Source organism: Entelurus aequoreus, linkage group LG01 (assembly GCF_033978785.1).
Source record: "Entelurus aequoreus isolate RoL-2023_Sb linkage group LG01, RoL_Eaeq_v1.1, whole genome shotgun sequence".
Classification (NCBI taxonomy): domain Eukaryota; kingdom Metazoa; phylum Chordata; class Actinopteri; order Syngnathiformes; family Syngnathidae; genus Entelurus; species Entelurus aequoreus.
The window spans coordinates 67490791-67516726 of record NC_084731.1 but is presented as its reverse complement, the minus strand read 5'-3'; the positions used below and the strand labels follow the sequence as shown (position 1 = coordinate 67516726).

Genomic DNA, 25936 nt, shown 5'->3' with positions numbered 1-25936 from the left:
AAGGTCAAAAATACACTCACAATTCCTACAATATTACAATTTCATATTGCATTTATTTAATTGGGACAGTGCACATTCATCAACACTTGAATAAACAGTGTAAATGTGCCGGACTTAGCATAAATGCTCATTTTCAGCCGTAGTCCCAAGGCAGGTTTCTAAAATTGCACAGTGAGACACATAAGACTTTAGAAGCATGATGACAGAAATAAGTAGCAAATAAATCAAAGAGACAAGACAATTACAAGACAATAGACCAGGACAGACCGTTCACTCATAGCTTCAAATACTCTGGCCTGGTCTGGAAACAGTGTTTAATGGTTTAATGGCTGCACGTCTGATTTGTGTTTAGGTTTGTTTTTTTGAAAAGTGGATAGTTATCGCAGCCTCTAATGTGTGTGGGCAACTTATTCCAGGTTTGCGTTCCTCTTACAGAGGTGACCATTTGACCAAATTTTGTTCTACGTCTTGGTGTACTACAATCATCTCTGGACACGGCTCTAGTTCTCCGTCCTTCACTCTTTCTCCTCTGAATGAATGTATGTAATGGTAGAGGTTTAAAACTTTGTAGATGAGACAAGCATCCATAAAGATGTGCTAGCTATCCAGATCAAGAATGTTAATTTTTTTTTTACAATAATACAATTGTGGAAATGCATTGGTTTCCTGTCAGGGATTTTAACTTCCCTTTTGAATAGAGACTTGATGGGTTTTAGTGCAGTTTCTGTTGTGTGTGTGCAAGTTGTGAAACAATAATTTATATGTGAGAATATCATGGCGTGCATATAGACTTTAGCCGTCTTGGAAGTGAGAAATGGGCAGCACGGTGGAGCAGGGGTTAGTGCATGTGCCTCACAATACGAAGGTCCTGAGTTCAATCCCGGGTTCAGGATCTTTCTGTTTGTGGAGTTTGCTTGTTCTCCCGTGACTGTGTGGGTTCTCTCTGGGTACTCTGGCTTCCTCCCACCTCCAAAGACATGCACCTGGGGATAGGCCCCTCCCACCTCCAAAGACATGCACCTGGGAATAGGCCCCTCCCACCTCCAAAGACATGCACCTGAGGATAGGCTGATTGGCAACACTAAATGGTCCCTAGTGTGTGAATGTTGTCTATATGTGTTGGCCCTGTGATGAGGTGGTGACTTGTCCAGGGTGTACCCCGCCTTCCGCCCGAATGCACCTGAGATAGGCTCCAGCACCCCCCGCGCCCCCGAAAGGGACAAGCGGTAGGAAATGGATGGATGGATGGAAGTGAGGAACGGTCTTATATGATTGAAATTTGACAGATTGTATTTAACGATATTTGTGATTTTTTTAACTTGCGCTCTCTCCATTAACCACTACAGACGGTTGATGGCCCTCTGCTGACTTACCAGAGAAGAACAGTCTTTTTAGTATTTTTGGTATAGTAAACAGGATTCATTGAGCCAGTGAGATGCCAGAGCTGCTGATAGTTTTGTTGCAGCTTCTTGTTTGGATTTAGCTTGGACATATATCATCATGGCGCCGATGAAGGCTGCCTCGGTGCTTTCGTGCGCCCTGTTTTGTTTGTTTTTGTACATAAATTGTGTTTCCGGGTGCTCTTACACCCGTGAAGAGCTACTGAACATCAGATCCACCATCCCTATGGACTTGTTACCAGTCATCTTAGCGTCAGCTGCGGATTTGGTCCATTCTGCGATCAAAGAGGGAAACCGCATCGACGAGGAAAGAGAGCGGGCGCACTTGTCCGTCTTCGCGGACGGGGATTACGCACGCCTCTACCAGGCATCTTCCTCTCCAACGTCCGCTCACTTGCCAACAAGATGGACGAGCTAGCGTTGCTGATGAGAAGGAACAAGGACTTCTCCTCATCATGTGTGTTGTGTTTCACGGAGACTTGGCTGAGCGCAAGTGTCCCGGACAGCGCGCTTCAACTGGAGGGCTTTCATCTCCTCCGCGCTGACCGAGACGCGGCGCTCTCTGGCAAAAAAAGAGGCGGGGGACTATGCTTCTTTATCAACAATAGCTGGTGCACAGACGTGACTGTCATTTTTAGACACTGTTCTTCCTCTCTGGAATATTATTTCATCCACTGTAAGCCCTTTTACTCACCGCGTGAGATTGTTTCATTCATTCTCGTGGCTGTTTACATCCCGCCCGGCGCGGACGTGCGTGACGCTCAGCGCGCGCTCGCAGGACAGATCTTACATGTGGAACGGTCTTTTCCTGACTCTCTTGTTATCGTGCTTGGTGACTTTAACAAGGGAAATTTGAGCCAGGAATTACCAAAGTATAGACAGTTTATTAAATGCCCGACCAGAGAGGAGAACACGCTGGATCACTGCTACACTACACTGAGCAAGGCTTTTCATGCAGTTCCGCACGCTGCTCTTGGACTATCAGATCACATGATGGTGCACTTAATCCCTTCATACAGACAGAGACTGAAACTGGCTAAACTTGTTATGAGGAACATTAAGTGTTTCACCGCCGAGTCTGTGGACGAGTTGCGTGCTTGTTGGGAAACGACAGACTGGGAGGCAATTGGAGCGGCCACGAACAATCTGGACGAGTATACGGACACTGTGACCTCATACATACAGTTCAATGAGGCGCGCATCATTCCAACGCGCACCAGGGTTTGTTATAACAACGACAAGCCCTGGTTCACACCCAAGCTCCGACAGCTGCGCAAGAAGAAGGAGGCTGCGTGGAGAAGCGGGGACCGAAGTACATACAGAGAAGCGAAGTACCACTTCACCAGGGAAGTGGAGAAAGCTAAATCTGTGTACTCTAATCGTCTACAGGAACAGTTCCACTCCAATGATTCTGCGGCAGTTTGCAGAGGTCTAGGGGCCCTTACGAACTATAAGCCCAAAACCCCCCAGGCCCTGAATGACCGGACTCTCGCTCAAGGCCTCAACACACATTACTGTCATCATGAACGGCCTTCAGCTCATCAAAGCCATGCTCCCCCCACCATCACCCTCCCCACCAATGCCAGCACATCATTAAAGGAGTTAAAGGACACAAAGGACTCCAAAAACATCATAAGACTGTAAAGACCCTCTCCATCAAAGAAGAGGATTTACGCCGGCAGTTCTTGAAGCTGAATACGCGGAAGGCCCCCGGGCCGGATGGTGTCTCCCCCTCCACTCTCAGACACTGTGCGGACCAGCTGGCTCCTGTTTTCACTGACATTTTTAACACCTCTCTGGAGCTATGCCGCGTGCCGTCCTGCTTTAAGACCTCTACCATTGTCCCTGTCCCCAAGAAAGCATGGATTACAGGACTAAATGACTACAGGCCGGTCGCGCTGGCGTCTGTGGTCATGAAGTCCTTTGAGCGCTTGGTCCTGCCCCACCTCAAGGACATCACCGCCCCCCTCCTGGACCCACTGCAGTTCGCCTACAGAGCCAACAGGTCTGTGGATGATGCAGTGAACCTGGCCCTCCACTTCATCCTGGAGCATCTGGACTCCCCAGGAACCTACGCTAGGATCCTGTTTGTGGACTTCAGCTCTGCCTTCAACACCATCCTCCCTGGACTGCTACGAGACAAGCTCTACCAGCTCAGCGTGCCCAACTCCCTCTGCAGTTGGATTAATGACTTCCTGACAGACCGAAGACAGCACGTACGGCTGGGGAAGATTGTCTCGGACAGTCGAACCACAAACACTGGTACTCCTCAGGGCTGTGTACTCTCCCCCTGGCTCTTCTCCCTGTATACAAACTGCTGCACCTCCAGTCACCAATCCGTGAAACTGCTCAAGTTTGCGGATGACACCACCCTCATCGGGCTCATCTCGAATGGCGATGAGTCCGCCTACAGGAGAGAGGTGGACCGGCTGACGTCCTGGTGCAGCCTCAACAACCTGGAGCTGAACGCCCAGAAAACAGTGGAGATAATCATGGACTTCAGGAAAGTCACAGCCCCACCATCCCCCCTCACCCTGATTGACTCTCCCACCCCCGTCCCCATTGTGGACTCCCTCCGTTTCTTGGGCACCACCATCAGCCAGGACCTCAAGTGGGAGCTGACCATCAGCTCCCTCATCAAGAAGGCCCAGCAGAGGATGTACTTCCTGCGGCAGCTGAGGAAACTTAAGGTGCCGACAGAGATGCTGGTGCAGTTTTACTCAGCCATCATAGAGTCCATCCTGACCTCCTACATCACAGTGTGGTTCCCCGGCGCCACAGTCCAGGATAAGAATAGACTGCAGCGCATCGTACGTGCTGCTGAGAAGGTGATTGGCTGCAAGCTCCCATCCCTCCAGGACTTGTTCTCCTCCAGGACCAGGAGGCGTGTGGGTCGGATCACAGCTGACTCTTCTCACCCTGGACACACGCTATTCTCCCCTCTCCCCTCAGGCAGGAGACTACGCTCCATCCAGACCCACACCTCCCGCCACCTGAACAGTTTTTTTCCCCTCAGCCATCAGGCAAATGAACAATAACTCCTAACAGCAGCTCCTTGAATTCCTTGAATCCCTTCTAAGTCTATCTGATAGCTCAGTCACAGCTCTTTTTTATACCAAATATGTGTTATATGTGTTTTATGTCGCACGTTTGCACCAAGAAAAATTCCTAGTTTGTGAACCCGTTGTCAAACAATGGCAATAAAACGATTCTGATTCTGATTCTGATTCAAATGAACACCTGGGCAGATTGTAAGTAAGTCCTTTACATAGAGACTGAACATAAATCGGCCAAAGATAGAGCCTCGTTGAACAGCTAAGGTAAGGTGACATTGAACAGTCTGTTCTCTATTTGACAAGTATGATCTCATCCAGCCGAGCGCACCATCAGAGAAATTAAAGTGAGACATTTCTGCTCTATACATGTGGACCAAAACAGTGTTTGACTTACAGACTTCAGGACAGACTCCTAATGCAGATTTTACAAAAGGCTCTGCTTACCTTTATTTATGTTTTGGCCAGGCGAGTCTGTCCAGAAGAGTGTAAGAGACGTTCAATCCTCAACGTGTCATCCCGGACGAAGCCCCCAATTTGTTGCGCGCGACCAGTCTTCCTCTTTCTTTCTTTTTTCTTTCTTTCTTTTTTTCTTTCATGTTTATTTCGAATATGTAGACAAAACAAAAACAAACAAATTTTGCAAAAAACAACAAAAAAGCCATTCAAGAATGAATAACAAAAACAATAATAATAATAATAGTAATAATAAAAAGCAAAAATGATAATGAAAATAAACATTAATGTAAACATATCCGATAAGGAGTGAGAAAAAGTAAAAATTTATGTACTCCCACTCCTCTTATTACTTACTGTATGTTTAATAATAATAATAGTATATAAAAATTTTATGTTATATAAATACATATACATATATAAGTATGTACATATATATATATATATATATATATATATATATATATATATATATATATATATATATATATATATATATATATATATATATATATATATATATATATCTACAACATACATTTAACAAGTAACTATGAATGTGACACAACAGCGTGTATACATAGTATACATCAGTGGCGTGCGGTGAGGTTAATGTCTGGTGAGGCACGACTGCATCATCACAGTCAAATTTACAAACATATGAACCTGCAGTGCAGGTGTACCTAATGTTGTGTCCCTGCGGTCGTTCGCGGCTCCTGCAGCGCGAGCATTGTTGTTTTTGCACTTTTTGGCTTCTTGTTAAGTTACTTTTTTTGGGTGTATTCGGTCTTGCACGTGGAGGGTTTGGGTGTGGGCTTTGGTTGGTGTGGCCGCGGTGCTCCCGTCGGGCGGTGCATTCTGCGGCGGAGGTGCTTGGCACCAGGAGGCGGGGTTATGATACGAGCCTCACACAGTGTGTCTCCGCAGCAGATTTATGATCGCTCAGCACTAAAAATACGTTACACACATACAGTTGTTGACAAAATACACTGTACATTATATACCTCAGCTAGCTAAACTATGGAAATGTATAATATAATTCATATAGCAATACGGTCTCACTGCACAGCAGGCCAGCAGTTAGCCGAGTCGCAATCCATGGTGAGGCACAAGTGCCTCAACTGGCTGCTGATCACCGCACCGTCTCTTCTCAGTATTTGAACGGCAAATGTGAAAATAAAAATAAAAATAATCTAAAACTGGTGAAGTTAAATGGAAAATAACTTTAGTATAATCACTGGATACATATAACAATTTAATTATTATTTTTTTGTTTTTCTTTTTTTTTTTCTTTCCATGATGGCAGGTGAGGCCCCGCCTCCCCTGCCTCTAGTGACTGCACGCCACTGGTATACATATACATACACATACAAAACTACTGACTCTTAGTGCAGTTCACTATATCCTGTGAACAATATATTTTTGTACATTCTTTTAAAAACATTGATGCTTGGACTTTGCTTATGTACTTCGCTCAGATTGTTCCACAACTTGACACCTGTGATGGAAATGCGAAAACTTTTCATGGTGGAATTTCTCATCTGAATTTTAAAATTGAGTTCTCTCCTCAAACTATGCCCCCCTTTACGTTCACTAAACATGTTTTGAATGTTCAGTGGTAACAAATGGTTCCTAGCCCTGTACATAGTTATTGCTGTTTGATATGAGACGATGTCGGTGAATTTTAATAATTTAGACTGCAGAAATAGTGGATTGGTGTGTTCCAGATAGCCGACCTTGTATATGATCATTACTGCTCTTTTTTGTAAAATGATTAGTGACTGTAACAAACTTTTGTAATTGTTACCCCAGACTTCAGTACAGTAGTTTAAGTATGGCAAGACTAAAGAACAGTAGAGAGTGTGGAGTGACTTATGATCCAGAACCTGCTTTGCTTTGTTTATGACTGCTATACTTCTTGCTACTTTGTATTTTACATGTGTAATATGTGCTTTCCATCTGAGCTTGTCGTCAATTGTTACTCCAAGGAATTTGATTTTGTGCACTTGCTCAATAGCCACCCCATCAATTTCTATCTTTAACTGTGTGTTTAACCTGAACCTGCCAAAGAGTCTAAATTTGGTCTTGCTCACATTCAAAGATAATTTGTTCCAGTCAAACCATAATTTCAGTTTATACAACTCTTCATTTATGTTCTTTTGTAATGTATCTAGATCATCACCAGAGCAAAATACCTTAGTGTCATCTGCGAAAAGTACCATAGACAGCAACTTGGATACTTGGCAAATATCATTTATGTACAGTATAAAAAGTTGTGGTCCCAATACTGACCCCTGGGGGACTCCACAAGTAATGTCCAAGCAATTTGAGCTATGGTTTCCCAGCTTCACAAACTGTTTCCGTCTGTCCAAATAGCTTTTTATCCAGTCTATTGCCATACCTCATATACCAATTGTCTCCAGTTTATTAATCAATGTATAGTGATTGATAATGTCAAAAGCTTTTCTGAGGTCAATGAAGATGCCAATTGCATATTGATGATTATCAATTGCGTCTGTGATTCTTTCAATGGATTCCATCAATGCCTGAGAAGTTGATCTTTTAGTTCTAAAACCATATTGACTCTCTGAGAGTACATTATATTTTTCCAGGAATGAATCTAATCTGCTATTAAATAGTTTCTCCAATATTTTTGAAAATTGAGGCAGTAGTGAGACAGGTCTGTAGTTTGTGAAGAGGTGTTTGCTCCCATTTTTATACAGTGTAATGACCTTTGCTATTTTCATTTGATTTGGAAATGAACCGGTTTGAAATGATGAATTGCATATGTGAGTAAGTGGCTTAGAAATCCCCTCAATGACCAGTTTGACCAATGACATGTCAATATCATTAAAATCTGTTGATTGTTTATTTTTACAGTTTTTTTACTATGTCCAATATTTCCTTCTCTTCGACTCTCTCAAGGAACATTGAGCATGGATTTCTCTTCACCAGATCCCCCATATGCTCTCCTTCCACCCCTCGATCCATAATTTTACTCTCTAGATCAGGGCCTACTTTAACAAAAAAGTGATTGAAGCGATCTGCCACCTCCTCCATATTGTAATTTTCAATATCATCTTCTTTGAAATATTTAGGTAAGCTGTTTTGTTTGACACCATCTCTTATTATACTGTTTAATATGTTCCATATCCCTTTTATATTATCTTTATTACGCTGTAGTTTATTCTTGTAGTATTCTTTCTTACTTATCCTTATAATACTGATTAACTTATTTTTATATTTTTTTTATTTATCCTCAGCTTCTTTGGTTCTCTGTCTATTAGAATTCCTGTATAATGCATTTTTCTTTTTACAAGCATTTTGCAAACCTTTCGTTAACCATGGGCAGTTATCATATGCTCTTGTTTTGTTGTATTCTTTGATTGGACAATGTTTATCATACTTTGACTTAAATATTTCCAAAAATATATTATAAGCACCGTCCACATCTTTTTCATTATAAATCATATCCCAGTTCAGTGATACTAGATCTTGTATTAACATATTAATTGATTTGTCTGTCTTTATTCGCCTAAATATTTTTTGTTTATCTGTCCTATTCTTATAAACATAATCAATTACCGTAAACACTGGCAGGTGGTCGGTAATATCGCAGACTAATAACCCACTTGTTTTGTTATCAATTACATTGGTAAATATGTTGTCTATGAGAGTGGCACTGTGAGATGTAATTCTACTGGGTCTAGTGATTGAAGGAAGTAGGCACATACTGTGTATTGTATTTATAAAATCCTCTGTGCTTTTATGATTGCTATGTTTCAATATGTCTATGTTAGTATCTCCACATATAAATATATTTTTATTACCTATTCCTGAGAACATGCCTCCCATCCAGTCCTTAAAAGTATCAATACTTGAATCGGGTGCCCTGTATACACAACTGATTAGCATATTGTTTTTGTTTTCCATGCAGATCTCAATTGTAATGCATTCGAGAAGGTTATCAACCACCTGTGACATAGCCTCTACAATCTTGAAATTGAAATTTGTATCCACATAAATTGCTACTCCTCCTCCACCCTTGTTAATTCTGTTTTTATAAGTAAGTTTATAGCCATCCATCTCAAAGTCCATTCCCCTTTCCTTGTTGAACCAGGTTTCAGATATTGCTATGATATTGAATGGTTGTGAGAATGAGTGCTGTGCGTTACAGAATCAATTTTAAACTCCTTTTATTTGTTTTTAAATGTCTAAACAACCTCGCGCCAACATATCTCTCCGACCTCCTTCAGCCTTACTGCCCCACCCGATCCCTAAGATCAGCCGATCAGCTGCTACTGATGGTCCCGGACACAAGGCTGAAGCTTAGAGGTGACAGAGCTTTCGCCGCTGCTGCTCCCAAGCTCTGGAACGACCTACCTCTTAGTGTTAGACAAGCCTCCTCTCTTCCTGTTTTTAAATCTCTCTTAAAAACATACTTTTATTCCATGGCTTTTAACACTAAATGATATCCATCCTGCAATGGCGCCCCATAATACACCTGCTGTGAACCTGTTTTTATGTTTTTATATTTTATTTATTTATTTTTTTATCGTGTTGTGTTTGTGTTGTGTTGTGTTGTGTTTGCTCGGTTCTCGTATTATTTTTAACCTGCCCATAGTACAGCACTTTGGCTACCCCTGTGGTAAATTTTAAATGTGCTTTATAAATAAAGTTGATTTGATTTGATTTGATGAGTACAAATAGTTCTTAATGGATTTAAAGTTTGTATATAGACTTCTACTGTTAATGTGAATAATAGATAACTTCCCGTCTGCTTTGATGTTGTGATTATACTGTTCAGTAGTGTAGTATTTACAAGAGTTATTAATGTTGGAAAATAAATGTATATCTAGGTCAATGTCCAGTTCCAAGTCCAGTGTGTTGTGCTCATAGTGATCCAATGTGTTAAATTCAGTAAATTGTTCATAGTCCATTATCCGCTGATTTAGATGACTGTCGTCACCCATTGTAGCGAAAGTCATATTGTTGTGTGACATGGTGTGTTGTTACCTTAGTTCAGTTAGACCAGAATGCCAATAGCCCACCTATCCCTTTGGCTCTTCCCTACTGGTACTTGTCTAACTCCTCCATGCTTCTGATGAGTACCACTTTTGCATTCATTCCGTTCAACTTCACAAAGATCTTGCAAGTTGTGGTCCAAGTATTCTGTATTTTCCCCTGCTTCCTGAGGTGGCGTGCCTTTTTTGCAATGTCTGCGTTGTGCTTCGTTAAGTGCTCGTTCAGAAAGACGTTTGAGCCCTTTAACTTTCTCCCCTGGCTCAGTAGTGCGGTCTTGTGTTTTCGGTTTACAAACCTTAGGATGACAGCTGGTTTGTCATTGCTCTCAGGGAATAAAACACACTGGTCACTCCCAAGTTCTTTTGGACGACATATATGTTGAGTAAAAAGGACCACCGAGACAGAATAGTACTTGTCCAAGTTTTACTAAAGCTTTAGGAGACCGTCCCTTACAATGCAACCAAACAAAAAGAGTCCACTTATATAGTGCAAAAACAGCCCCTACCGCCCAGGAAGGAAATACAGCTGTTGTTCCAAACAGATAAGGGAGTATACTGTACTCCTTCGCAGACACCACGGAGCCTTCGAGGTTGACAAAGAGTTTACTAGGGGACATAAGATAGAGACCCAAAGAGTTCACATGGGGAAATACTAGCTGCTTTAAACATGATTATGGATTAAGAAAGAACATTAAAAAATATCTCATTCTCAAGCAACTGCAAAATGTAGCTAAGCTAGGTAGCTTAGCTACATGCAACCTGAGGGTTGCAGGTTCGCTCCCCGCCTCTTACCATCCAAATCGCTGCCGTTGCGTCCTTGGGCAGGAGACTTCACCCTTGCCCCCGGTGCCGCTCACACTGGTGAATGAATGATGAATGATAGGTGGTGGTCGGAGGGCCGTAGGCGCAAACTGGCAGCCACGCTTTAGTCAGTCTACCCCAGGGCAGCTGTGGCTACGAAAGTAGCTTACCACCACCAGGTGTGAATGAATGATGGCTTCTCACTTCTCTGTGAAGCACTTTGAGTGTCTAGAAAAGCGCTATATAAATATAATCCATTATTATTATTATTATGTAGCTTTTTCCTGCCCATCACTACAAACACTGCACTTAATTATAACGAGAGCTACTTCAAATATGTTTTTTTTACCTCTAGTGAAAGTGAATGCAGTAGCTTTTAAGCAACCACCTGGCAGGCCTGCAGGATCCGTTTACCATTAATCATTCATGAAGGACATTTCTAGAGGTGCAGTCCTTCTGGAGTAGGTTACATTCTGATGTCTGCTGTGTTGGTAATACCACTCAACTAGTTTCTTACATTGAAGAGGACCTGCTAGATCACCATGTTGCCGGCCAAAGAGGCGGCAAAGATTTACCACACCAACTACGTGCGTAATGCCCGCGCCGTGGGTGTACTCTGGACCGTTTTTACCATCACCTTCGCCGTGATCACGGTGGTGGTGTTCATCCAGCCCTACTGGATCGGGGACAGCGTCAACACGCCACAGGCCGGTTACTTTGGCCTCTTCCACTACTGCATTGGCAACGCACTCACCTCAGAGCTCATCTGCAAGGGGAGCGCCCTGGACTTCGGCTCCATCCCGTCCGGAGCCTTCAAGACGGCCATGTTCTTCGTGGGCATCTCCACGCTGCTGGTGGTGGGCAGCATTGTGTGTTTCAGTCTCTTCTTCTTCTGCAACACCGGCAGCGTGTACAAGATCTGCGCCTGGATGCAGCTGGCCTCCAGTCAGTAGGCGCCTGAAGCACAGGCCACAACATTAGGTACACCTGCACAACTTCATGGCGTCCAATACAAGAACCGTCTCAAATTAAGCTTAAAAGGCAAGCATTAGAAACAAGACTGAAAGCTAATAGAAGCTCCAACAACAGTGTTTCAATACACTTCTTATCGCTAAATTGTGCAAGCGTACCTAATGTAGTGTCTAAAAAGTACATTTTATGGGAAATACCAGGGGTGTCCAAACTTTATCCACACTAGGCCGCATACTGAAAATACTAAAGATGTGTGAAATGTGAAGTGATATATTTCATTTATATATTCATTTCATTTTGTAAAAAGGCTTCCTAAAACGGTAAGACAAAGTGCAGTAGTTAACAATATTAACGTTTCTGACTTTTTTCATTTTTGCTAATGTTTAATTTCTTTTGCACAATTTTAATAAAAAACCTTTAGGAAAAAAAGCCTTGGGGCACGAATGGCCAGACCCACTTTGGACACCCCTGTCCTCCTTTGACCATGTTGTATGTCCTCCTTTGACCATGTTGTATGTCCTCCTTTGACCATGTTGTATGTCCTCCTTTGACCATGTTTTATGTACTCCTTTGACCATGTTGTATGTCCTCCTTTGACCATGTTTTATGTCCTCCTTTGACCATGTTTTATGTCCTCCTTTGACCATGTTGTATGTCCTTCTTTGACCATGTTGTATGTCCTCCTTTGACCATGTTGTATGTCCTCCTTTGACCATGTTGTATGTCCTCCTTTGACCATGTTTTATGCCCTCCTTTGACCATGTTGTATGTCCTCCTTTGACCATGTTGTATGTCCTCCTTTGACCATGTTTTATGCCCTCCTTTGACCATGTTTTATGTCCTCCTTTGACCATGTTGTATGTCCTCCTTTGACCATGTTTTATGTCCTCCTTTGACCATGTTTTTTGTCCTCCTTTGTTTGTGTGTGTGTGTGTGTGTTGTATTTTTACCCTTCCTGAGACATGAAGAAGGAAAAGTATCTTCCTTATGAGGAGGTGTGAACAAGTGATGACATAAATCAATAACATCTAATTGACAATCCCTCATTTGTGGTGACATCTATCAAAATGAGGGATTTTGTTATGATCCGTTGCCCGGTCATGTTTTGTTCTGTTAGTTTTGACTACCTCAGTCCTGTTTTCTGCACCCCTGGGTTTGTGGTTCAGTTGCCATGGCTGCAGATTAGTTTCACCTGCCTCTGATTAGTGTTCGGGACGGTCACCTGCTACTGGGCAATAATCAGAGAGCTGTTTATTACCCTTTCTCTCCACTATCAGTCAGGCTTCCTTGTTTGCATCACGCAACAGCTAACGACAGCTATAGTTTTTGATTCCTGTTTTTATGCTAACTCCCGCGCTAGCCTCCTTAGCTTTGCCTCCCGTGCTATCGGCATGCTTTCGTTTTTCCTGCATTTCCTGCATGATTTATGCAAATAAATCATTTCCGACCTGCGCACTGTCTCCGCAGTTTTCCGTCTGCATCTTGGGAGGACGACCTCCGCATAACCATGTGACCAAGTCGTTACAGATTTTTCAAATTGACTGTGTGTCGGTTTTAAAATTGCTCCCCATTTGGTCAACATGTGAAATAACCAGTAAGAAATTGAAATGTGCCCCCTTCGGCCAAAATGAATGAAAAAAAAAATATATAATTATAAAGAGACATACATAACTTGAAGTAAATAATGGAGATTAAAAACCAATTACAAACAAAAAATTCAATCAAAAATGTTGTTTTACTAAAAGCCTACCTTTTTTATATTTGCATAGTATGTATGTATTATTAATGTTGTAAACACAAATCTTTATATACCTATAAAGGCTGGTCCTAAAGAGGGAGGCATTTTTCTCAGGTCTCAAGAATTGATTGATTGATTGAGACTTTTATTAGTAGGTTGCACAGTGAAGTACATATTCCGTACAATTGACCACTAAATGGTAACACCCGAATACGTTTTTCAACTTGTTTAAGTCGGGGTCCACTTAAATTGATTCATGATACAGATATATGGGTCATTTTTTTTATATGGTGCCTTTTGCGTCCCCAGTATAAATCATGTCATATTTTCTCAAAATATTTACAATTGCTCATTCCATTAGTTTCTTTGTGTATGGTAAATTGTTGTCTATCATAAATACAGTGATATGGGCTTCAAACATTAGAATATATATTTTTTAAAGCTTTTGTTAAAGTTCTATTATGCGATTTTGCCATGTCCCTGGTGCTGTTTATTCAACTTTAATCTAGAAAATAACAAATAAAAACATATATTTTTAATTTTTTTTTGTTATGATATAATTATCATAGACAAGCTCTCTTTAGTCATATGGTGTATATTATCAAAATCGTAAAAAGAATTACAAAAAAATAAGGTTCTATGTCTGTCCCTGTGGTCGCTGTCCACTCTGTTAAGTTGCGTTACTGTCCCTTTAAGAAAACAACCACATTTGTCAGTGACATCATTCTCATCAGGTAACATCACACCAGTGGCGGGAAACTCAACTCTGGTAAGCTGTGTGGTTTTTTAGCTCTCTTACTATCTGATGTTGATGTTTTTATGAAGTGAATTTAATGTGGTTGAACATAACGTGTCCACTCTGTTAGGCCTAAATAATAAGGAGATCAATCAAATTTAAATTTTTCAAAACATGTTTGTGTGAAATTATAGATTTCTTATCAATTATTCAAGTCCATGCTAGCTGTTATGTTAACACAGGCAGGCTGAAGGCTAACTTTAGCTCAAAATGTCCACCGTGTTAGTGTCCACCGTGTTAGCCTCATTCAACTAACACGGTGGACATCAACCTAACAGAGTGGACATGTATATAGTAATGTTGACTTATCACAATGTATATGTAGTGCTATTATGCATTCAACAGCAGTTTCTTTCATAATTCTTGGTTAATCATCACTGCTGTTGCAAAATATCATATACAGCAAATACATTGGTGTTAAAAGTACAGTGTTAATGCTATTTATGCTATTTAAAAATGTATGTATTCTAAAAATATATCTGCTTAGAGTGAGGGATATACAATCCATATAGGAAAGTCATTATACAGGCAATCATGCACTGAAAACACATGTATGCTGTTATGCATATGTCCTTAACAGAGTGGACATATCCCGTGTGTCACCTCTCATTAATATAGCTAAATATACTATGATTTAGGTGCCTGAGTTCGACCAATATGTTTTTCAGCAAGTTACATATGTCATGTATACAATAGAACATAAAAATATTGGTAAATCAACTATTTATTTTTTACAAGTTATGAAGTCCAAATGGCACCCTATAAAAAAAACGACCCATATACTATCATATATACTATCATCATAATACAGTCATCACATAAGATAATCACATTGAATTATTTACAATCAGGGGTGTGTGTGGGGGGGGATATGGACATCAAGTAGTGGACATAGAGAGAGAGAGAGAGAGATCAGAAGGCATAAGAAAAAGAAAAAGTATCTGCATTTGATTGTTTACATTTGATTATTAGCAAGAAGGTAAGAAGAAATACAAAAACATGCGTGCGTGTGTGTGTGTGTGTGTGTGTGTGTGTGTGTGTGTGTGTGTGTGTGTGTGTGTGTGTGTGTGTGTGTGTGTGTGTGTGTGTGTGTGTGTGTGTGTGTGTGTGTGTGTGTGTGTGTGTGTGTGTGTGGACCTAATCAAAGCTGTGTGTACCCATTAGTAATCCATCAAATGTGAGCTTGACATTCAGTTGGATGTTGGATGAATATGATGACATTCAGTTGGATGTTGGATGAATACGATGTCATTTAGTCGAATGTTGGATGAATTGGATGTCATTCAGTTGGATGTATATGATGTCATTCAGTTGGATGTTGGATGAATATGATGTCATTCAGTTGGATGTTGGATGAATACGATGTCATTTAGTTGAATGTTGGATGAATTGGATGTCATTCAGTTGGATGAATATGATGTCATTCAGTTGGATGTTGGATGAATATGATGTCATTCAGTTGGATGTTGGATGAATATGATGCCATTCAGTTGGATGTTGGATGAATATTATGTCATTCAGGTGGATGTTGGATGAATATGATGATATTCAGTTGGATGTTGGATGAATATGATATCACTAAGGTCTTAAAGTTTAGAAAAAGATCCAAAAAATCTTCTCCAAATAACTAACCGGAAACAAAAGCCCCAAGCCGCCCTTCTCTTTATGCGGATCACACGCCTTGTGTGTGAATAAGCGCATGTAAAATGTCAATAAATGTAAAATGTCAATAAATGTAAAATGTCAATAAATGAAAGACAGACCGCGAACACATTCCTAGACGCTTCCTGCTCTGTCCCCACATACAGGGCTGGACGATTAAGGCAACAACAACAACAACAACAACAACAACAACAACAACAACAACAAAAATCACGATTATTTTAATAAATATTGTCATCACGATTAATTACACAATGATTCATTACTTTGAAAACAAAAGTACTTTTTGTACAAATTTTAATTAAATAGTTTTGAATTTTTTTTTAATCTAGATTAGTAACAAATAAACCACAAGTCAAATAATAGCAATAATAAAAAAAGTAAATAATAGCAATATAAAAAACAAAAACAAAAAAATCAGTTTTTGCATTGTAATTGTTTTCATTAGGTTTTTTACCTTTTACACTTATTTGACCAGCATAGAGTGTGTGATTGGTGTCAAATAAAATGTAATACATTGTTTGTACATTAAATGCAAACATCTTCACATTTACACATTAGTGTAATACATTTTTGGACAATTTTGGAGTACATTGGGCCCCATTCAGCAATAAGTTCCTAACTTTTCCTCTTATCTTTCTTCCTAAGTGATTTCCTAAGAGGAGTCCATTCAAATTCATGACGTGTTCTTAAACCGCCAAATCGTTCCCACCTGCTGTTCTTAAGTTGCTGAATGCCAAATGGATAGCGTGTGCGTGTCTATCATAATTTGCATATCAACACACTCTTATTTCCCCAATAAGCATATGTAAACACCCTTAATTCCGTAATTTGCACAGGTAAACACCCTTAATTACAATTATAAGGGCACAATTCCGGCGGAAAAGCCGAACATCAAACACACGAACAAAACACAAACAGATTACAGAAGAGAAATTCCTATTATCCCGCGGAGGAATTACATAATGTCAAAACATAAGCTTACAAAAGGGGGGACTGCTGAGGTACCTTAAAGCGTTTAAATAAATATTCGTCACTTGGGGCAAATACAAACCCTGTTTCCATATGAGTTGGGAAATTGTGTTAGATGTAAATACAAACGGAATACAATATTTGCAAATCCTTTTCAACCCATATTCAATTGAATGCACTACAAATCAATCAATCAATCAATCAATGTTTATTTATATAGCCCTAAATCACAAGTGTCTCAAAGGGCTGTACAAGCCACAACGACATCCTCGGTACAGAGCCCACATACGGGCAAGGAAAAACTCACCCCAGTGGGACGTCGGTGAATGACTATGAGAAACCTTGGAGAGGACCGCATATGTGGGTAACCCCCCCCCTCTAGGGGAGACCGAAAGCAACGGATGTCGAGTGGGTCTGACATAACATTGTGAAAGTCCAGTCCACAGTGGATCCAACACATCAGCGGGAGTCCAGTCCACAGCGGGGCCAACAGGAAACCATCCCGAGCGGAGACGGGTCAGCAGCGCAGAGATGTCCCCAACCGATGCACAGGCTAGTGGTCCACCCGGGGTCCCGGCTCTGGACAGCCAGCACTTCATCCATGGCCACCGGACCTATGCGACTCCCCCTCGCAAGGGACAGGGGAGAAGAGGAGAGAAGAAAAGAAACGGCAGATCAACTGGTCTAAAAAAGGGGGGGTCTATTTAAAGGCTAGATTATACAAATGAGTTTTAAGATGGGACTTAAATGCTTCTACTGAGGTAGCATCTCTAACTGTTACCGGGAGGGCATTCCAGAGTACTGGAGCCCGAATAGAAAACGCTCTATAGCCCGCAGACTTTTTTTTGGCTCTGGGAATCACTAATAAGCCGGAGTTCTTTGAACGCAGATTTCTTGCCGGGACATATGGTACAATACAATCGGCGAGATAGGCTGGAGCTAAACCGTGTAATATTTTATACGTAAGTAGTAAAACCTTAAAGTCGCATCTTAAGTGCACAGGAAGCCAGTGCAAGTGAGCCAGTATAGGCGTAATATGATCAAACTTTCTTGTTTTTGTCAAAAGCCTTGCAGCCGCATTTTGTACCAACTGTAATCTTTTAATGCTAGACATAGGGAGGCCCGAAAATAATACGTTACAGTAATCGAGACGAGACGTAACGAACGCATGAATAATGATCTCAGCGTCGCTAGTGGACAAGATGGAACGAATTTTAGCGATATTACGGAGATGAAAGAAGGCCGTTTTAGTAACACTCTTAATGTGTGACTCAAACGAGAGAGTTGGGTCGAAGATAATACCCAGATTCTTTACCGAGTCTCCTTGTTTAATTGTTTGGTTGTCAAATGTTAAGGTGGTATTATTAAATAGATGTTGGTGTCTAGCAGGACCGATAATCAGCATTTCCGTTTTCTTAGCGTTGAGTTGCAAAAAGTTAGCGGACATCCATTGTTTAATTTCATTAAGACACGCCTCCAGCTGACTACAGTCCGGCGTGTTGGTCAGCTTTAGGGGCATGTAGAGTTGAGTGTCATCAGCATAACAGTGAAAGCTAACACCGTACTTGCGTATGATGTCACCCAGCGGCAGCATGTAAATACTAAAGAGTGCAGGGCCAAGAACCGAACCCTGGGGAACTCCGCACGTTACCTTGACATAGTCCGAGGTCACATTGTTATGGGAGACGCACTGCATCCTGTCAGTAAGATAAGAGTTAAACCAAGACAAGGCTAAGTCTGACATACCAATACGTGTTTTGATACGCTCTAATAAAATATTATGATCGACGGTATCGAAAGCGGCGCTAAGATCAAGAAGCAGCAACATAGATGACGCATCAGAATCCATCGTTAGCAATAGATCATTAGTCATTTTTGCGAGGGCTGTCTCCGTAGAGTGATTTGCCCTGAAACCGGATTGAAAAGGTTCACAGAGATTGTTAGTCACTAAGTGTTCATTTAGCTGCTGTGCAACAGTTTTTTCGAGAATTTTGGAAATAAACGGAAGGTGGGAGACCGGTCGGTAGTTTACCATGAGGTCAGGATCGAGGTTAGGTCTTTTGAGCAGAGGATGAATAACCGCTTTTTTGAATGCTAAGGGAACAGTGCCGGAGGAAAGTGATAAGTTTATAATATTTAACACTGATGGACCTAATAATACAAACAGTTCCTTGATACGTTTCCCAGGAAGTGGGTCAAGTAAACATGTTGTTTGTTTTATCCCACTTACACGCTGTAATAATTCCTCTAATGTTATTTCATCAAAAATAGAGAGACTATTTTGGAGGGCAGTGTCCGTCGTATATACAGTCGTATTTGTGTTAATAGAACCCAGTTGTAGCTGGGACAAGATATTTGATGTTCAAACTCATAAACTTTTTTTTTTTTTTGCAAATAATAATTAACTTAGAATTTCATGGCTGCAACACGTGCCAAAGTAGTTGGGAAAGGGCATGTTCACCACTGTGTTACATTGCCTTTCCTTTTAACAACACTCAGTAAACGTTTGGGAACTGAGGAGACACATTTTTTAAGCTTCTCAGTTGGAATTGTTTCCCATTCTTGCTTGATGTACAGCTTAAGTTGTTCAACAGTCCGGGGGTCTCCGTTGTGGTATTTTAGGCTTCATAATGCGCCACACATTTTCAATGGGAGACAGGTCTGGACTACAGGCAGGCCAGTCTAGTACCCGCACTCTTTTACTATGAAGCCACGTTGATGTAACACGTGGCTTGGCATTGTCTTGCTGAAATAAGCAGGGGCGTCCATGGTAACGTTGCTTGGATGGCAACATATGTTGCTCCAAAACCTGTATGTACCTTTCAGCATTAATGGCGCCTTCACAGATGTGTAAGTTAGCCATGTCTTGGGCACTAATACACCCCCATACCATCACAGATGCTGGCTTTTCAACTTTGCGCCTATAACAATCTGGATGGTTCTTTTCCTCTTTGGTCCGGAGGACACGACGTCCACAGTTTCCAAAAACAATTTGAAATGTGGACTCGTCAGACCACAGAACACTTTTCCACTTTGTATCAGTCCATCTTAGATGAGCTCAGGCCCAGCGAAGCCGACGGCGTTTCTGGGTGTTGTTGATAAACGGTTTTCGCCTTGCATAGGAGAGTTTTAACTTGCACTTACAGATGTAGCGACCAACTGTAGTTACTGACAGTGGGTTTCTGAAGTGTTCCTGAGCCCATGTGGTGATATCCTTTACACACTGATGTCGCTTGTTGATGCAGTACAGCCTGAGGGATGGAAGGTCACGGGCTTAGCTGCTTACGTGCAGTGATTTCTCCAGATTCTCTGAACCCTTTGATGATATTACGGACCGTAGATGGTGAAATCCCTAAATTCCTTGCAATAGCTGGTTGAGAAAGGTTTTTCTTAAACTGTTCAACAATTTGCTCACGCATTTGTTGACAAAGTGGTGACCCTCGCCCCATCCTTGTTTGTGAATGACTGAGCATTTCATGGAATCTACTTTTATACCCAATCATGGCACCCACCTGTTCCCAATTTGCCTGTTCACCTGTGGGATGTTCCAAATAAGTGTTTGATGAGCATTCCTCAACTTTATCAGTATTTATTGCCACCTTTCCCAACTTCTTTGTCACGTGTTGCTGGCATCAAATTCTAAAGTTAATGATTATTTGCAAAAAAAACATTTTTTATCAGTTTGAACATCAAATATGTTGTCTTTGTAGCATATTCAACTGAATATGGGTTGAAAATGATTTGCAAATCATTGTATTCCGTTTATATTTACATCTAACATAATTTCCAAACTGATATGGAAACGAGGTTTGTAGGTCTACATGGTGGTGGAATATGCGCTCCCTCCCCAGGGCACCATCTGTGGCATCTTGCAGTAGCAGCAAAAGCATTGCCATTGTGTGCAGTATTTTGAAATGAGTATATACTGTATGCTCATTTTGCTATATGTATGTCTGTCTGATCTATATCTATCCATCTATCTATCCATCTATCTATATCTATATCTATATCTATATATGATATGAATGTAAGATTAGACAATAGAAGTAAGGGAACTTGTCACACTTAAGAACAAATAGGCGAGTAAAGAGGCGACTCACTTGAGACTGTTAAAACAAAAAAAGTGAGCCTGTCAAGTTGTGACTGATGTTTGTAAAAATAATGTTACATCCAACACAACAGATGAGATGTGTTGTGTGTGTATGATTGTTTGTACATTGATGTTACATCCGTGATGTCGTTCACAACAACACAACAGATGACATGTGTTGTGTGTGTATGATTGTTTGTACATTGATGTTACATCCATGATGTCGTTCACAACAACACAACAGATGACATGTGTTGTGTGTGTATGATTGTTTGTACATTGATGTTACATCCGTGATGTCGTTCACAACAACACAACAGATGACATGTGTTGTGTGTGTATGATTGTTTGTACATTGATGTTACATCCATGATGTTACATCCATCACCTAAAATACTCAAATGTAATAAATAAATAAAAGATGTATAAAACATGTAGTTCAGCACAGGGATGAATAAGTGGTAACAGACACATCCTTGCTTGGCACTCAGCATCAAGGGTTGGAATTGGGGGTTAAATCACCAAAAATTATTCCCGGGCGCGGCTACGCTGCTGCCCACTGCTCCCCTCACCTCCCAGGGGGTGATCAAGGGGATGGGTCAAATGCAGAGGACAAATTTCACCACACCTAGTGTGTGTGTGACAATCATTGGTACTTTAACTTTAACTTTAATTATTTTCCCAAACAAATGTTTATTCTCCTCACAATGACAACATTTCACTTACATTTATGTTAATTTCCCTGATATTATTCTGCACTTATCAGCAAATCCCCTTTTATTGTCAATGATGTGACTACATCTGCGGTTATATCAACGCTGAAATCCAATATGCCCTATTTTTATGTTGAGTGTAGTGATTAGTGATTAGACATACTAGTGCTGTGTCGTATAAAAAGTAGCAACTCATCCCAAACTTTTAGTAGACGTGATTTTTTTTACTCATTCTCCCCTCATCTGTTTCAACGTCACTAGCGCCAAAATGTGCCTGCACGGCCCATTAATTGTTTAGTTTTTTTAAACAATAAATACATTTTTATAATCATGAGAAAATGTGATGAATTGTCCAGCCTCGCCACATATTCCACACAGCGTGGGTGCCTGCGGTCCTGGGATGTAATCCCAATCCCAGTTGAGTTGGAAGGTTTATAAATGCATCTTTTAATGGTGTTAAAAATGTTATTTTGAACCAAAAAAAAATCTAGGTATTGAACTATTTTTTATTTGTGAATTCGGTTTTAGAAAAAAATATGCCTCAAATTAAATGAAAGATGTATTAAAATATGGAGGTTAATTTGTGTCTTTATTATGAAAATCTTTTTTTGGATACTTAATTTATGTAACGGAATTTTTTGCGTTTGAACTGAATTTTTTTTTTTTACATCGAAGTTTGCTGACAATTTCATTGAATTGGAGTTCAATGAAATGAAAAAAAAATGATGATAAATGATCAAAATTAGTGTTTAACAATCTAGTTTGTTTAAGTACACTGTTTTAAAATTGTGTGTATAAAAATTAAGTGCCGTTTTTTTTAACATTACATTTTTACACACTGAAATTTTACACACACATTTTTATTCAACTAAAATGTCAGCATAGTTAAATTTTTAAAAATTCAAACGCAAAAAATTCAGTTACATAAACTCAGTGTACAAAAACAGCTTTCCTAATAAAGGCACAACTTGACGTCGATATTAAAATATAAAAATGTTTTATATAAACGGAAAAGTGTGCTTTTTGCAGTAATGAGGGGGGGGGGGGGGGCTGCAAACTACCGAATATTGAAATATCTAAATATGAAAGGATTATCATATAGTGGTTCTTTTTAGTAGTAGAAAAATCCTTACAGGATGTATATAATGTACCCACATTTTAGAAATCTACTGCAGAAAATCAGAAAAGTAGGGCTGTAAAGACATGAACATTTCATACCACAAGTATTGTTGAATTTGCTCAAAAAGTACTACTACAGACCACTAAAATCTTTGAACCAAATATTGTTTTTTAAATAACTAGAAAACCCACTATTTTGCTTTTTTGTGTTTCTTATGCTTCACTCATGTTTTCATCTTTGTATTTGATCTGTTTTAATGGCTAAGTATTTATTATTAAATCCATTATTCATTATTATTTCTGGCGGACGTAGTGTCATCCTACTCTGCTCAGCTGTCCTTGAACGCACCGTAAAAACACCTCCGTCTCGTAGTCCTCCATCACACTGTTTGAAGAGAGCACGGCTTGTAAGTTCAATATGCACACTGGAATATCTTAGTTGCTCAGATAGCAATGTGTTTAGATTGTGTTATGTCGTTCCTTAATGGGGAAAGACGTTAATGTCGCTTGTTTTCATGTTAGCATTTAAGCTATTGAGCTGGCGCCAGTCTGTGAGTTTATTTAAGTGCAGTTATCAATCACGTTATTTCGATATAATAAAACGGTAATACTAGTCTTTGGAAGTTTTACTATGGTTAGCATTATCAACACATCCCTAACTATTGTTTTTGACAAAGTGCCCTGCAATGAAAATGGAGTAAGAGCAAGATTTGTGTCTATTCATCCACAAGAAGCAATGAGGAGGTCACATCTCCAAAGTTTTGGATTGGTTTGAGGTCAGGGTTGTGTGCAAGTTGCTGTCCCCACAATGTCGGAAGCATGAAATTGTCATTCAGGAGTTAAGTGTTTCTTACCATAGTGCCCCGGCCCAGCACCCCACCCAGGGTGGCCAAAAAAAGATCTGGTTGGAAACGATTACTGATAAAAGCAAAAAGGAAGAGCGATGAATCTTTTTGAATTATTTATTTCAGTAAACATCTGCAAATTGAACATTTACAAAAGTCAAAAAATCAAATAAAGCACCTCTGGCTTCTTTTATTTCCATAGTAGAATGGAAGTAGTGTTCTTCATGAACTGGAACTCTCTCTGAGGCCCAGCAAATACTTCAAAGTCTCCTCTCTCTTCACTTTTCACATGGGATTCTAAGAATCTGCTGTGTTTACAAAGTCATCGCACACTTCCTGCTGACAACAAAGTCACCTGACCAAGAAAATTCTGTAAGAAACTGACAGGTTTTTTCCTCATATGGGAGGCTTTGTATTTCTGCCATGGAGATTCCAAATCAAATGACTATCAAATACAAAATAACTTCTGATTCTGAATCAGAGGCAAAAAAAAAAGATGATTGGGACATCATTGATCATCAATTCCATCTCTCCCACACATCTTTGAAAACATCTCATTGGGGCAACACAAGCTGATATTTTGAGCCATCTTTCTGCTGACAAATACAGGAATGTTAACATTTTTCTGGCAACAAAAGCAGATGCTTGAGCTGTAGACATTTTTCTGGTGACAAAACAAGAAGATTTTGGTCAAAGATAAGTCTACTTTTCTGTGAATGATTTAAAAATGTGGCTCACGACTAGATCAGAATCAGAATCGTTTTTATTGCCATTGTTTGAGAACGGGTTCACAAACTAGGAATTTTAATTGGTGCAATGGTGCAACATAAAACACATAGCACAGAATAGGTAATAAAATGGGCTGTAACTGAGCTATCAGATCTCGTTATTGTTCGTGTGTCTGATGGCCGAGGGGAAAAAAGTGTTCAGGTGGCGGGAGGTGTGGGTCTGGATGGACCGTAGTCTCCTGCCTGAGGGGCAGGAGACTACGCTGTGTCCAGGGTGGGAAGAGTCAGCTGTGATCCGACCCACACGCCTCCTGGTCCTGGAGGAGAACAGGTCCTGGAGGGATGGGAGCTTGCAGCCAATCACTGCAGTCCATGCTTATCCCGGACTGTGGCGCCGGGGAACCACACGGTGACGGAGGAGGTGAGGATGGACTCGATGATGGCTGAGTAGAACTGCCCCAGCATCTCGGTCGGCACTTTCAGTTTCCTCAGCTGTCGCAGGAAGTACATCCTCTGCTGGGCCTTCTTGATGAGGGAGCTGATGGTCGGCTCCCACTTGAGGTCCTGGGTGATGGTGGTGCCCAAGAAACAGGAGTCCACAAGGGGGTGGGAGAGTCAATCAGGGTGAGGGGGGATGGTGGGGCTTTGACTTTCCTGAAGTCCAAGATCATCTCCACTGTCTTCTGGGCGTTCAGCTCCAGGTTGTTGAGGCTGCACCAGGACGCCAGCCGGTCCACCGCTCTCCTGTAGGCGGAATCGTCGCCATCCGAGATGAATGATGAATTGATTAATGTTTTTCTTCCTGAAGATGTAGCATTTGAGAAGCACTGCAGCGTCCATAGGCGCATCCTTGACCACAACCAACATTTTTCATGGTGAAGAAGCCCTGGTCTAGTCATGTTTTGTAACTAACATGCAACATACATAGTTGCTGACCATGCATTCTCCACATGCAGCTAGTGCCATCGTGGGGCGTAAAAAGAGTCAGACCTGAATGGATATGTTCCTTGGGGCATGTGTGATCATTGATGAATTTGAGTACAAATCAATGACATCACCAACACTTCAAATAAATGTTTCATTCCTTCTCTGCGTCTTCAGGCGCTTGCATGGTGATAGGCTGCATGATCTACCCCGACGGCTGGGACTCGGACGAGGTGAAGCGAATGTGCGGCCAGCAGACCGACAAGTACTCCCTGGGCCACTGCAGCGTGCGCTGGGCCTACATCCTGGCCATCATCAGCATCATGGACTCACTCATCCTGGCCTTCCTGGCCTTCAGCCTGGGCAGCAGGCAGGACAAGCTGCTGCCCCAGGACTTCCAGATGGAGGAGAAAGGTACCAGCAGGGAGGGGCCGCACCTCACCTGCAAACTTATTGTCACAACTTTCTCTGCAGACCAGGCCTAAAACCACGGAGAAGTTGACCCGCTCATTGGAGTCGCTAACAAATGGAAGACATTTTGGGCTCAAGGAGAGTTAAAAAAAAAAGAGCACAACAACCAGAATAAAGAGGAAATCACTACTCGTCAAAACATGTTCTGCAGTGTACCTAATAAAAAGTCTGA

At 41.0% G+C, this 25936-nt stretch overlaps 1 protein-coding gene across 1 annotated transcript; it reads left to right on the top strand.

Annotated features, from left to right (window-relative positions):
- The first annotated feature begins 11276 nt into the window (after positions 1–11276).
- lhfpl5a (LHFPL tetraspan subfamily member 5a) lies at positions 11277–25796 on the top strand. The gene is made up of 3 exons (XM_062056857.1): positions 11277–11679; positions 25471–25707; positions 25768–25796. The coding sequence occupies exons 1-3, from the start codon at positions 11277–11279 to the stop codon at positions 25776–25778; spliced, it is 651 nt and encodes a 216-aa protein (XP_061912841.1). The 3' UTR covers positions 25779–25796.
- The last annotated feature ends 140 nt before the right edge of the window (positions 25797–25936 follow it).

Excerpts from the sequence above, each read along its gene's own strand:
- lhfpl5a (XM_062056857.1), top strand. The coding sequence starts at position 11,277 with ATGTTGCCGGCCAAAGAGGCGGCAAAGATTTACCACACCAACTACGTG. Across the intron at positions 11,680-25,470 it reads CTGGATGCAGCTGGCCTCCA|GCGCTTGCATGGTGATAGGC; the intron begins GTCAGTAGGCGC and ends CTGCGTCTTCAG.